Below are 14,724 nucleotides of genomic sequence, written 5' to 3'. Positions count from 1 at the left end.
GATTTTATTTGATTTTGTGCTTAGATTGTAGTTTGTTTCCTGATTCAAGAAACAATCAAACTTTGTGTTTAACTGTAGCAGCAGTTTTGTTTCTTTAAAGTAATATCTAAATTAGAAGTATGTTTGGACAACTTTTTTTTGTTTAAATAATGACCCAAACAGTTAGATTTTTATATTGTACCACACCCTCTCCCTCCAAAAAATCTGTTTTTGGTTCATTGAGGCATCTTGTTTTAAGGTGGCAAATTAGCGTTATGTTATACAAAAGCACCTTTAAATCCAGTTTATCAGAGAAGGACAAGTAAACCATTTTATATGACTCAGCATTTGTACTTCATTACATCATCCTTTTTGTAGATTGGATGACTTTTTTCAGCTTATGTGATAGTATATGATATAATTTAAAATGCAGATCTTGGGAAATAACCCTTATATCTTAAATAAAGTAATGTATATGATTTTTTTTAAATAAATAGTCACTAAAGTAATTGGACTATAAATACTTTATTATTAGAAATTTAATGAAGAAATGTACTATGTGAAAATTTTTCTCTTTCTTATTTTTTGAAGATAATTTCTAAGTCTACATTAAAATATATCTTTATATTTATATTGTATCAAGAGCTTTTTAAAATATTAGATAATTGCTTCCCAAATTGGAACTTAAATTTCATGTTTGTCATTTTGGGGAACATTTTTATTCTGTGTATATGAAATGCCACCAGAAAGTTATTTTCTTTTTTGAGTAATGTAACATTGTCTCCAAAATGTATATATTGGAACTTTTGCCAAGTCTTACTTTTCCTTGGGAATGTGCTTAATGGTTGTCAATCATGTAAAAATAGCTGACTTTAAGCCTTCACTGTTGCCCTTGTCTGAGGAAATTTTCACTTGGCTTTTATTTTAGCCTAGAGCAGCCAGAGCAGTTTTGTCAAGCAGTTTTGTTTTGCCAGTTTTCACATGATATCATTCTTCCTCCCTAAATCCAATATCAATAACATCATAAAGTTTAAACTGATAAAGCATAATAAGCAATCCTCTTGGCTATTGTTGAATCTTTAAACAACCTCTCCAAATCCTATATGTCTCAAGATAACTGATCTGTTAGTTCAGTCATGTATTTCCTGAACATGCAAGTGTGGTGTTTTGAAAAAAAAAAGGATACATTTCCCATAACTACATTTAATAATATATACTACTGGAATAAAAAAGAAAGACAGCTGCCTTTTTTTTTCTTTCTTTAAAGTATCAAATAGTAATTCACTCTGGATTGAAAGGATTTGAAATATTCTTTGAAATGATTGAAATCTAGTATTTTGGGTCATAAGGCAAATTTGTGAGTTATACCACATTCCTAGCCTCATTTTTGTTATATACAACTATACCCCAATTCACTTACTTATTCATATCTTTTGTGCCTCAAAACATATACTGAGGAACTACTTTATGTCAGGCTGGCAATGAGTATTAAGCAACAATGCTTCCTGTGGTATTTTCAAAATTAAATGGAAGAATCTGACAATTGAAAGCATGTTATGAAATCTTGTGTGTTGGCAAGACAAGCAGGACATGGAAGCAGATGAAACACCTAATAAGGTTAGGTAAGGAGAGGGGATTTCTAGAACTTCCTGTAAGTAATGTCTGAGGATACTCTATCATCTTGTCTACTACAGTGCACTCCCAAGTAGTAATCAGCTGTCAAGAAAATATATTAATTTTCTTTAGGCTGTTCAGTGCACTTGGGAGTCCCAAGTGCATGGAAAGGCTTTGCTTTTGTCTAAAGTACTGGCTCTTAAACAACAGCAACAAGTGGTTCTTTACCTTGTGTGATCCTTTTTGACAATCTGCTATGGACCTCTTCTCTGAAAAGCATGTGGTGACTGTGTTTATAAACTCTTACATTTTTTTTTTTTTTTTTTTTTTTTTTGCATACAGCTTTTAGGAAATCACAGACTTAAAGTCTCCTTAAAGCTGGTCCCTGGACCTCAGCTTCAGAATTGAAGGACTGTAGCTCGCTGCAGAATCAGAAAGTTGGTGAAAGAGACATCACTTAAAATTAGAGTATAGGGAATCGCAACATTGGATTGCTTATTCTCACCATATATTCCTTTATAAAATGTATTTATTCTGTGTATTGCAGTAAAAGCCCTCCCCTTTTTTTTTTTTTGGTCTCAGATTAAAAAATATTTGTAGTACAATGAATGCAAATAGCCTTCAGGGGAAAAACAAAATCTGTGGCTTTCCATGTAATGTCAAAATTATACTTTTTGACATTTTATTTTGGCCTATTCGTTAGCTACAACCCAATTTTTTGTAAGAATCTGAGCAGAATTCCAGATAATAAATATTCTAATTGTACTATTTCCCTAAATTCATAATCTATAATAAGTTTTTTGTATTAATTTCTGTATCTGATATCACTGAACACAAATCACTGTATTAAATGGGCTAATGACTGATAATTTATAATTTAAAAATATTTCTCTTCAATTTTTGTGTTTTTTTATGTAAAATAAATAGAAAATATCATAGAAAGAAAAACAAAAGGCTCCAACGTATACCTGAGAATTACAAATATCTTGGAATCTATATAAAAATATATGTTTGATTACAATGCAAATTGTAATGTTATTGTCATTAATATAAATTTTCATCATTTATTTCACTATGCCAATGCATAAGTAAATGTTTAACATGAAATAAGACACTTACAGGCTTCCCAGGTGGTGCTAGTGGTAACTGAACCCACCTGTGAGAGCAGGAAACATAAAAGACGTTTGGGTTTGATCCCTGAGTCTGGAAGATTCTCCTGGAAGAGGGCATGGCAACCCATTCTAGTATTCTTTCCTTCAGAATCCCATGGACAGAGGAGCCTGGCAAGTTACAGTCCATAGGGTTGCAAAGAGTCAGATATGACTGAATTGACTTAGCACTCACGCTTGCACAAGACATAGACTGAAGTGGAAGGTGAATTAAGGAAATGTTCAAATGTGTGCCAAAAAAGGAAGAAATTGTGCATTTTAAACTATGTGATACGTTGAAAATTCTAAGATGTCCATTTTTTGTTGCCGTTGATAACATCAAGATATAAAGATATATACGGTTATAAGGTCTATAATATATCAAGGCTACACGGAAATGAATAGGCTTAGTCACTCACTATTGATTGTTCTCAAAGAAATATGTGTTTGCTTCTGAATCAGTTCACTGCATATTCATAACTGCAAAGCTATGGAAGATATTAGTTCAGGAAAAAAAGCAATCAATAAAAGATGGGCTTATGTATTCCAGAGCAGTTTCGTCTCTTTGTGAAAATTGTCTGGTCTTACGCCACTTCCTCCACTGTGGCCGGGGTTCAGTCGCTCAGTCCTGTCTGACCCTTTGCGACACTGTGGACTGTAACCCATCAGGCTCCTTTGTCCGTTGCATTCTCCTGGGAAGAATACTGAAGTGGGTAGCCGTTTCCTTCTCCAGGGAACCTTCCCGACCCAGGAATCAAACCTGGGTCTCCTGCATTGCAGGCAGATTCTTTACCAACTGAGTTTTTTCTTCTCTGAGGTGTTACATCAACTTGGACTGCTGATCTTTGTTTTATATAATCCATCAAGACATGAATCCTATTGCATGTGAAAAGTCATTACAAGAAAATAAAAATCTAAAACATTTGAGTTTTATTTTATTATTACTCATATAATATAAATGTGATACAGACAAAATGCATTTTACTCGGTTGAATGTTTACCAGTTGATTCAGAGGAATAAAATTTATACTTGCAGGAAAAAGTAAAAGTAATAGATGAAAAGAAGGTGATAATTATTTGTGATAATGGGAGCTTGTTAAAAATATAGATATAAGAAGAAATGGAGTAGCCCTCATAGTCAACAAAAGAGTCTGAAATGCAGTACTTGGATGCAATCTCAAAAACAACAGAATGACAGACTCTGTGTTCGTTTCCAAGGCAAACCATTCAATATCACCGTAATCCAAGCCTATGCCCCAATCTATGCTGAAGAAGCTGAAGTTGAATGGTTCTAAAGACCTTCTAGAACTAACACCCAAATAGATGTCCTTCCATTATAGGGGACTGGAATACAAAAGTAGGAAATAAAGAGATACCTGGAGTAACAGGCAAATATGGCCTTGAAGTACAAAATGAAGCAGGGCAAAGGCCAACAGAGTTTTGCTGAAAGAATGCACTTGTCATAGCAAACACCCTCTTCCAACAACACGAGAGAAGATGCTACACATGGACATCACCAGATCATCAATACCAAAATCAGATTGATTATATTCTTTGCAGCCAAAATGGAGAAGCTCTATACAGTCAACAAAAACAAGACCAGAAGCAGACTGTGGCTCAAATCATGCACTTCTTATTGCCAATTCAGACTTAAATTGAAGAAGTAGGGAAAACCACTAGACCATTCAGGTATGACCTAAATCAAATCCCTTATGATTACACAGTGGAACTGGCAAATAGATTCAAGGGATTAGATATGATAGACAGGTTGCCTGAATAACTATGGACATTGTACATTGTTCGTGACATTGTACAGGAGGCAGTGATCAAGATCATCCCCAAGAAAAACAAATGCAAAAAGGCAAAATGGTTGTTTGAGGAAGCCTTACAAATAGCTGAGAAAAGAAAAGAAGTGAAAGGCAAAGGAGAAAAGGAAAGATATATCCATTTGAATGTAGAGTTCAAAAGAATAGCAATGAGAGATAAGAAAGCCTTCTTCAGTGATCAATGCAAAGAAATAGAGGAAAACAATAGAATAGGAAATATTAGAGATCTCTTCAAGAAAATTAGAGACACAAAGGGAACATTTCATCCAAAGATAAGCACAATAAATGACAGAAATGGCTTGGACCTAACAGAAGCAGGAAATATTAAGAAGAGGTAGCAAGTATATACAGAAGAACTGTACAAAAACGGTCTTCATGACCCAGATAACCACGATGGTGTGATCACTCACCTAGACACCCTGAAATGTGGTCAAGTGGGCCTTAGGAAGCATCACTATGAATAAAACTTGTGGAGGTGATGGAATTCCAGTTCATCTATTTCAAATCCTGAAAGATGATGCTGTGAAAGTGCCACACTCAATATGCCAGCAAATTTGGAAAACTCAGCAGTGGCCACAGGACAGGAACAGGTCAGTTTTCATTCCAATCCCAAAGAAAAACAATGCCAAAGAATGTTCAAACTACTGCACAATTGCACTCATCTCACATGCTAGCAAAGTAATGCTCAAAATTTTCCAAGCCAGAGCTTCAAAAGTATGTCAATCTGGAACTTTCAAGTGTTCAAGCTGGATTTAGAAAAGGCAGAGGAACCAGAGATCAAGTTGCCATCATCTGTTGGATCATAGAAAAAGCAAGAGAGTTCCAGAAAAACATCTACTTCAGCTTTATTGATTACACCAAAGCCTTTGACTGTGTATATCACAACAAACTGTGGAAAATTCCTCAAGAGATGGGAATATCAGACCACTTTACCTGCCTCTTGAGAAATCTGTATGCAGGTTAAGAAGTAACAGTTAGAACTGAACGTGGAATAACAGACTGGTTCCAAATATGGAAAAGAATATGTCAAGGCCATTGTCACCCTGCTTATTTAACTTCTATGCAGAGTACATCATGCGAAATGCCAGACTGGATGAAGCACAAGCTGGAATCAAAATTGCTGGGGAAAATATCAATACCCTCAGAAACACAGATGACACCTCCCTTATGACAGAAAGTGAAGAGGAACTAAAGAGCCTCTTGATGTAAATGAAAGAAGACGGAGAAAAATTTGGCTTAAAACTCAGCATTCAAAAAACTAAGATGCCCCAAGCTTCCTGTATCCTGCATTGAACCTCTAATTAAAATAAATAAATTTAAATTAAAAAAAAACTAAAACAAACAAACAAAAACAATAAGATGATGGCATCCGGTCCCGTCACTTCATGGCAAATAGATGGGGAAACAATGACAGACTTTATTTTCTTCTGCTCTAAAATCACTACAGATGGTGACTGCAGCCATGAAATTAAAAGACACTTGGTCCTTAGAATAAAAGCTATGACCAACCTAGACAGCATCTTAAAAAGCAGAGACATTACTTTGCCAACAAATGTCCATCTAGTCAAAGCTATGGTTTTCCCAGTAGTCATATGGATGTGACAGTTGGACTGAAAAGAAAGCTGAGTGCCAAGGAATTGATGCTTTTGAACTGTGGTGTTGGAGAAGACTCTTGAGAGTCCTTTGGACTGCAAGGAGATCAAGCCAGGCAATCCTAAAGGAAATCAGTCCTGAATATTCTTTGGAAGGATATGCTGAAGCTGAATCTCCAATAGTTTGGCCACCTGATGCGAAGAACTGACTCATTGGAAAAGACCCTGATGCTGGGGGTGATTGAAGGCAGGAGGAGAAGGGGACTACAGAGGATGAGAAGGTTGGATGGCATCACCAACTTATGTACATGAGTTTGAGCAAGCTCCAGGAGTTTTGATGGACAGGGAAGCCTGGCGTGCTCCAGTCCTTGAGGTCACAGAGAGTCAGACACAATTGAGCAACTGAACTGAACTGAACTGAAGATCACTCCACAGAGGTACTAAATCAGACCCTGCATTTTAACCAGATTTTCTGTGATTCCTGGGCAAAACAAAATGTTAGAGAAGCACTTTTTTAGTGTCTCTAGTTGTCTGCTAGCACTTGGAAAGAAATAGGCAGACTGAGAGTACCATTCAGTGTCCCCACCTATGTGCCTAGTAAATACACATGATGAAGATTTAAATAACTAGAAAGCTTTTATTTACTTAGAATAGTGAAAAATCTAGAAACTAAAAGTGCAAATTTTATTTTTTTTAAAAGAACAAGTCTTATATAACTCCAAAATATTTTTTTTTAGTTAAGCCATCTCTTTGTTAGGATGTCTGGCTTTAGGGATGATGATGAAGACTCAGACATTCATGCTTCATGTGTATGAATCTGTATTCAATTTCAGGCATCAAGACCAACTTCTTAGCACTGTTAAGTCTTCTACAGACTTCTTTGTCTCTTTGATGTTAAAAGACAGTAAGCATCACTTTGGGCTTCCCATTTGGCACTAGTAGTAAAGAACCCACTTTCTAATGCCTGGGAAGTAAGAGATAGTGGTTTGATCCCTGGGTGGGGGAAGAGGCCCTGGATGAGGGCATGACAACCGACGCCAGTATTCTTGCCTGGAGAATCCCATGGACAGAGGAACCTGATGGGCTACAGTCCATAGGGTCATAAAGACTCGGACATGACTGAAGTAAATTAGCACACACACAGGCAAGCATCCCTTTACTTCTGCAAACTGCCATTTCATTTACAGTAGGGCCATGATGAAAGAAGACAGAGTTTGATGAGAGAATTATTTTTTAAATTAATTAATTAATTTTAATTGAAGAACAACTACTTTACAATATTGTGATGGTTTCTGCCATACGTTAACATGAATCACATGTATACCGGTAGCTGATTCATGTTGATGAGAGAATTCTAATTCTAATAAAGGTTTTTTTCATATATGGAACTTATTACCCACCTTGAACTAATTTCTATTTTCTTTCTTTCTAGATTTGCAAATAAAGAAACCCCTTATCTCATGTCAGATTTGTATAAGTGAACTAAACTAAGTACAGAATTTTATATCATAAACCTTTGATCAAAGCCGGAAGCAATATATAGCTTTCAGGACTGAAGTTTAATTTTATGAATTAACTAATTTTATTAAATAGCTTTTATAGCTAAAATTCATATATATTTAGGTTTGAATTTTAAAAAAGTGATTTGAAATGGATTTTGTCATTTTCTAAATTATTAATTTTTAAAATTAAAATATGGTTGATTTGCAATATTGTGTTAAATTCAGGTGTAAATCATGGTGAATCAGATATATATATTTTTTCATATTCATTTCCCTTATAGGTTATTATAAAATATTGAGTAGGACTCCTTCTATAATTTTTAATGTAATTTCCTTCTTTCCTTTTTGGTGTTGTAAAGAAAAATCTGAAGAAAAAATTTTAAATATCCCAGAATTTCCAAGGCATTTGTCAATTCTTTACTATTTCATGATTAATTTATCCTCTCATAAATTTGCTACATTTCCTAAAGTTATTATATTTTGATATCTGATAGTACAAAGGAATTGATTAATCTACTTTGGGGCTCAAATAAACAAGGAGGCTGCTTTTCGTTATGCAAATGTATATTTCTGACCTTAAAAAATAATAATTTGCTTACTAGTTGTAAATTCATTCACAATGGTTTATAGAGCTTTCCTTTATTAAGTAGCCTAAACTTCTGAGTATAAAAGAGTATTTCTGGGATTAGGGTAATGTTTTTGAAGCTCCTGAAAATACAAACAAATGTCTTATTTTTTATTGATGATGAAAGGCCAGCACCTAGCCATTGCCTAATAAATGTTGAGTTAATCTATATATTTTATTGATACTTAAGCAATACCATCTTCAGAGAAGGTACTTTACCACTTTATCAAAATGTATTGAATGAGTTGCTATTTAGCAGTATATTCTTTGTGCTGTGAAAGTGCTGCACTCAATATGCCAGCAAATTTGGAAAACTCAGCAGTGGCCACAGGACTGGAAAATGTCAGTTTTCATTCCAATCCCAAAGAAAGGCAATGCCAAAGAATGCTCAAACTACTGCACAATTGCACTCATCTCACACGCTAGTAAAGTAATGGTCAAAATTCTCCAAGCCAGGCTTCAGCAATATGTGAATCATGAACTTCCTGATGTTCAAGCTGGTTTTAGAAAAGGCAGAGGAACCAAAGATCAAATTGCCAACGTCCTCTGGATCATCGAAAAAGCAAGAGAGTTCCAGAAAAACATCTATTTCTGTTTTATTGACTATGCCAAAGCCTTTGACTGTGTGGATCACAACAAACTGTGGAAAATTCTGAAAGAGATGGGAATACCAGACCACCTGATCTGCCTCTTGAGAAATTTGTATGCAGGTCAAGAAGCAACAGTTAGAACTGGACATGGAACAACAGACTGGTTCCAAATACTAAAAGGAGTACGTCAAGGCTGTATATTGTCACCCTGTTTATATAAGTTATATGCAGAGTACATCATGAGAAACGCTGGACTAGAAAAACACAAGCTGGAATCAAGATAGCCGGGAGAAATATCAATAACCTCAGATATGCAGATGACACCACCCTTATGGCAGAAAGTGAAGAGGAACTCAAAAGCCTCTTGATGAAAGTGAAAGTGGAGAGTCAAAAAGTTGGCTTAAAGTTCAACATTCAGAAAACGAAGATCATGGCCTCTGGTCCCATCACTTCATGGGAAATAGATGGGGAAACAGTGGAAACAGTGTCAGACTTTATTTTTCTGGGCTCCAAAATCACTGCAGATGGTGACTGCAGCCATGAAATTAAAAGACGCTTACTCCTTGGAAGAAAAGTTATGACCAACCTAGATAGCATATTCAAAAGCAGAGACATTACTTTCAACAAAGGTCCATCTAGTCAAGGCTATGGTTTTTCCTGTGGTCATGTATGGATGTGAGAGTTGGACTGTGAAGAAGGCTGAGCACAGAAGAATTGATGCTTTTGAACCATGGTGTTGGAGAAGACTCTTGAGAGTCCCTTGGACTGCAAGGAGATCCAACCAGTCCATTCTAAAGGAGATCAGCCCTGGAATTTCTTTGGAAGGAATGATGCTAAAGCTGAAACTCCAGTACTTTGGCCACCTCATGTGAAGAGTTGACTCATTGGAAAAGACTCTGAGGCTGGGAGCGATTGGGGGCAAGAGGAGAAGGGGACGACAGAGGATGAGATGGCTGGATGGCATTACTGACTCTATGGATGTGAGTCTGAGTGAACTCCAGGAGTTGGTGATGGACAGGGAGGCCTGGCGTGCTGGGATTCATGGGGTCGCAAAGAGTCAGACACGAATGAGCGACTGATCTGATCTGATTCTTTTGACTCAATTGCACCTCACTTTATAAAATTATAAAGTAGCACATGGTTTAATTGCTACTACCTCTTCTTCCACCTGTCAGTGAAGACTTGCTTATCTCAGGCATCTACTGTAAATGCCAGCATTCTTTTTCACTTATTTGCAAATTAGCCATGGTTGCTGAATTCTCTTCCCTTAAGTTCAATTCAGTTCATTCACTCAGTTATGTCTGACTCTTTGTTACCCAATGAACTACAGCACTCCATGCTTCCCTGTCCATCACCAACACCCTTAAGAACCACCCCTCTCCCCCTGGCCCCAATAAATCTTAGATCATTTCACTTGAAAAATGACTTTCTCCCTTTCGTCTAAAACATCAAAGTGAGAAAAGTGGATCCATCCTTTCACATGTGGCTCACATTACACCGAAACAGGCCCAGTACGTTCAGGTACACTTATTTTCTGAAATATCTCTATAGTTATAAGGACCAAATTTCCATATTTTTAGCAGTATTTTTTTCTTATTAGCTTTGTTTGCATTGCTTTTTGCTCTTAAATAATTTGTATTTTAATTGAAATTTTCTCTTTTAGCTGTGTTTTGGGGTGACATTGCCTTAGATGATGAAGATTTAAATATCTTTCAAATTGATAGGACAATTGACCTTACACAGAACCCCTTTGGAAAATTTGGACACATCACAGGTACGTTTGATTATTTGATTTGGTTTGCATTTATTTAGAAGAAAATATACTCTTGAAATGCTAAAATACAATTTGGATCATTTTTAATGTTCTGGTGATCAAATTCAATTTCCTTGTTACAGATTAGTCTATTTATAAATTTAAGTTTTATTCATAAATTCATAATTTTAACTTTATTATGTAATGTATTTAAGAAAGATGTTGTAATGTTCACCATCTACAAGGCCTGGCTTAAGCACTTTGCAGGTGTTAACTCTTTGAATATTCATAATGACCACATATGGAGAAGGCAATGGCACCCCACTCCAGTACTCTTGCCTGGAAAATCCCATGGATGGAGGAGCCCAGTGGGCTACAGTTCATGGGATTGCTAAGAGTCGGACACGACTCAGCGGCTTCACTTCCACTTTTCGCTTTCATGCATTGGAGAAGGAACTGGCAACCCACTCCAGTGTTCTTGTCTGGAGAATCCCAGGGACGGGAGAGCCTGGTGGGCTGCTGTCTATGGGGTCGCACAGAGTCGGACACGACTGAAGCGACTTAGCAGCAGCAGCAGCAATGACCACATGAGTAGCTGCTGATGTTATTGTGATTTATGAGGAGGAGATTTATAAGGTTATGTACTTTTCTTGGGGCTTCCCCAGTGTTTCAGTGGTAAAGACTCTGCCTGCTGTGCAGGAGATGGGGTTTCAATCCCTGGGTCAAGAAGATCCCCTGGAGGAAAGCATAGCAACCCATTCCAGTATTCTTGTCTGGAGAATCCCAAGAACAGAGGAGCCTGGTGGTCTACAGCCCATAGGGTCGCAAAGGGTCAGATGTGATGGAAGTGACTGAGCATGCATGCATAGTTTCTTATTGTCACACAGCAGGAAATGACTGAGTCAGGACCAAAATTCACTTCTGAGAAAGGTTAAATTTCATACTCTCAAACATTATACTCAATTGCCTCCCATTTGAATATTGAGATGCAGAAGGTAAATTATTCTTGAATGATTATACACAAATATATTTAGAAAAAATTGTATATTTATTTTTATAACTTTTATGAAAACCTGGAAGACTGTTTCAATTTTAGCTGTTTGCACATGTTTGAATTATGGCTATATGTGTCTTGTAATATTTCAAAGATATTTGGGTTTTCATATTAAAATAATTTAATTAAAATTTGAAAATTATTTTATATTATCTTGATACAATTTTTATTCTGTATTTTACTTTGGAGAAAAATTGAAAGGTTAAAAATGTAAAATTTCTTTTTGTAGTTATAGCTAAAGCATTTATTCAGTCATGCTTTTTGATTTCATTGATCTCTCCTCCTGCTAATGCTATTTTTATTTTCTTCTTGTATTCCATGGAAAATATATAGTCCCTTTGTGGTATCTAGAAGACAAATATATTTCAGTCTTAAGACCCTTTACTGTGAATTAACAAATCTTTTTTCCCAATTTTCTTTCCCACAACTTTTTATTATGACAGTTCAGTTCAGTTCATTTGTTCAGTCATGTGTGACTCTTTGCAACCCCATGAATTGCAGCACGCCAGGCCTCCCTGTCCATCACCAACTCCCGGAGATTATTTTGACAAGCTTCAAAAATACAGTAAAGTTGATGGGATGATGCAGGCAAGACCCATATACCTCAAAGATTCAACAGTTGTTCAGTTTACCATATTCTGTGTATGTGTGTGTGTGTGTATGCATGCATAAGTATGTATAAAATATTTTGAAGTTAATTGCAGACAACATAGGGCTTCTCAGGTAGCACCAGTGGTAAAGAATCCATTTGCCAATGCAGGAGCCCCAGGTGATGCAGGTTCGATCCCTGAATAAGGAAGATCTCCTGGAGTAGGAAATGGCAAGTGTTCTTGCCTGGAAAATTCCATAGACTGAGGAACCCGGCGGAGTACAGTCCATAGGACTGCAAAGAGTAGGACACGACTGAGTAACTGACCACATAGGCACACATGCACACAAAATAGCTTTTCAATGTTAAGTAGGTTAGCATGCCCTTTTAAGAGTAAAGACATTATTGTACATAATCAAAATGCAAATATTACATATGAGAAATTTATGTAAGGTAATAAAACTTAAGGAATTTATTTGAATGAATATGGTACTTGAAAATAATAGCCTTTAGTCTTTGTTATATATAGTGAGTCTTTTCTGAAACATACACCAAATATATGAGGAAACGGCTTTGCAGTGTAGTCACAGAGAGTACATTCCTATAGGATATGTTTATTGACACACTGCGGACACTATCTCACACTTAACACTGTCGCTGTCCGGCAACAGTGGATTTCAAAAAAGACAGCAATGAGACAACTCAGCAGAATCTTAAATTTATCACATTACATTCTCAGGTTTGATTAAACATTTTGTTAGATTTATGCTTTATTAAAGTGATTTCTTTAGCCCATTATCCTCTCTTTGCACTAGAGGTGTTAATTTTCTGTGATTTAGAAAATTAATACTATTGGGTTGGCCAGAAAGTTTGTTCATGTTTTGCAGGGGTTCAGGTTTTTCAATTTTATATATTGGTCAACCCAGCATATAATTTTGTCATTTAATTTATCGTTAAGCTCTGAAATGCTAATATTTGAAAGTAAATTATTATTTAGAGAAAAGCATAAAACAGAATCATACTGTCATAAAGACATATTCTAAATATATATGTGAAAAGTACATGCTTCAGAGTAATTTGCACTATTCAGCTGAATTTCCGACATCACAAAAGAATTCTATAGTTTTTTCCTCACTGTCTTTTCTCTTTCTTGTTAGTTTGTGCTGCATTGACTATATTTCTTATTTGAAAATATATTGTCTTTTTCATAAATATTTGTTTTATATAATTTCACTTTAGAATTTTTAAAACATGAGAAATAAATACATATTATGAATTTTCTTATTTCAATGAACTATCTATGCATAATTTTATTTATATTGCTATAAAATTTTCAAACTTGCTCAAATATTAAAATATTATTGACTTTGATAGTCTTGAAATGTTTTTTCTAGTCTATAATATTCTTATCTTATAATTTACCTTAATATTAACTAAGACATTTATTTTTTCCTCATAATTAGCCTCCTTCTATATCTATAGCTATGTGTTTCAGGCCTATCTAATATACCATATAATTGTTATGCAATGGTCATTTCAAATACATTTTTATCATCCTTTAAAAATGTTTGCTATAACTGCTTAGGAATGAATACATTTAAGTATTACTTCATCTTTCTAAAATATTCAATGAAAAATATTTAAAAAATTTTTCTCAAGGAGCATAGCAAGAATGTGACCATGTAATTCAAATAATTAAGCAGACTGTTACTCAATAAACAAGCATTTTAACTTATCTGCCTTATACGGACTTAATTGATATTTCCTAAAAGATGCTTATATGTTAACAATATTTATTACTTTTTATTAGCTTCAATCTAGGTAATTACGTTTTAGAATTAATTTCAAAGGGAAAGGAGATACTGAAAGGAAATAGTTCAAAGTGCAAGAACACATTGTTGTTTGCATGAATTTCTGGTACTCTTCCATTGGCTTTGTCCACAGGCTCATGAACCTCTTGTTCTGATGTCATTAGTGATCATATTAGTTGTTTGCTCAGTGATAACTCTTTGTATTTGTCTATCAGAATTCAAGGAGAAGGCAAACCAGGTGATAAAATTAAGAAAGCATTTTGTTAAAGACCTGGAATGAGGATCAGAAGACTTGGATTTTCATCAAATGTTCTGCTTTATGATTATGACTTTGTTCTTAAAGCTGCAAGAAAATATATTTTCTTATCCCCAAACCCCTCCTCTACATTGTGAGCTATAAAATTCTTTATATCTTTTTTATAAAGATTGTAAATTGTACCAACATAATAGAATGTATTTTGCAGCTGGGGATCCTTTCAGATTCTCACCTTGTGACTTTTTTAAAAGCTATGTTATTGGTTTTTATAAATTATAGAAACTAATTTTCAAAATTTATTTGAATGAATTATATTCATTACATATGCTATTAGAAATGTCTCAAACTTGATCCAAGCTTTGGAGCAAAATTTACACTATATACT

General features: G+C 35.2%; 1 protein-coding gene across 2 annotated transcripts in view; it reads left to right on the top strand.

The window, feature by feature from the left end:
- The window catches only part of TLL1 (tolloid like 1), a 324,523-nt gene that overhangs the window by 154,054 nt on the left and 155,745 nt on the right, over nucleotides 1-14,724 (top strand). For both annotated transcript variants that reach the window (XM_025268229.3, XM_025268228.3), the window contains one exon: nucleotides 10,540-10,650. In XM_025268229.3, the coding sequence (XP_025124014.3) occupies nucleotides 10,540-10,650 (111 nt within the window). The remainder of the gene's footprint in view (nucleotides 1-10,539; nucleotides 10,651-14,724) is intronic.

Source organism: Bubalus bubalis, chromosome 17 (assembly GCF_019923935.1).
Source record: "Bubalus bubalis isolate 160015118507 breed Murrah chromosome 17, NDDB_SH_1, whole genome shotgun sequence".
Taxonomy (NCBI): domain Eukaryota; kingdom Metazoa; phylum Chordata; class Mammalia; order Artiodactyla; family Bovidae; genus Bubalus; species Bubalus bubalis.
Note: the sequence above shows the minus strand (reverse complement) of the source record. Positions and strands in the feature narration are given on the sequence as shown.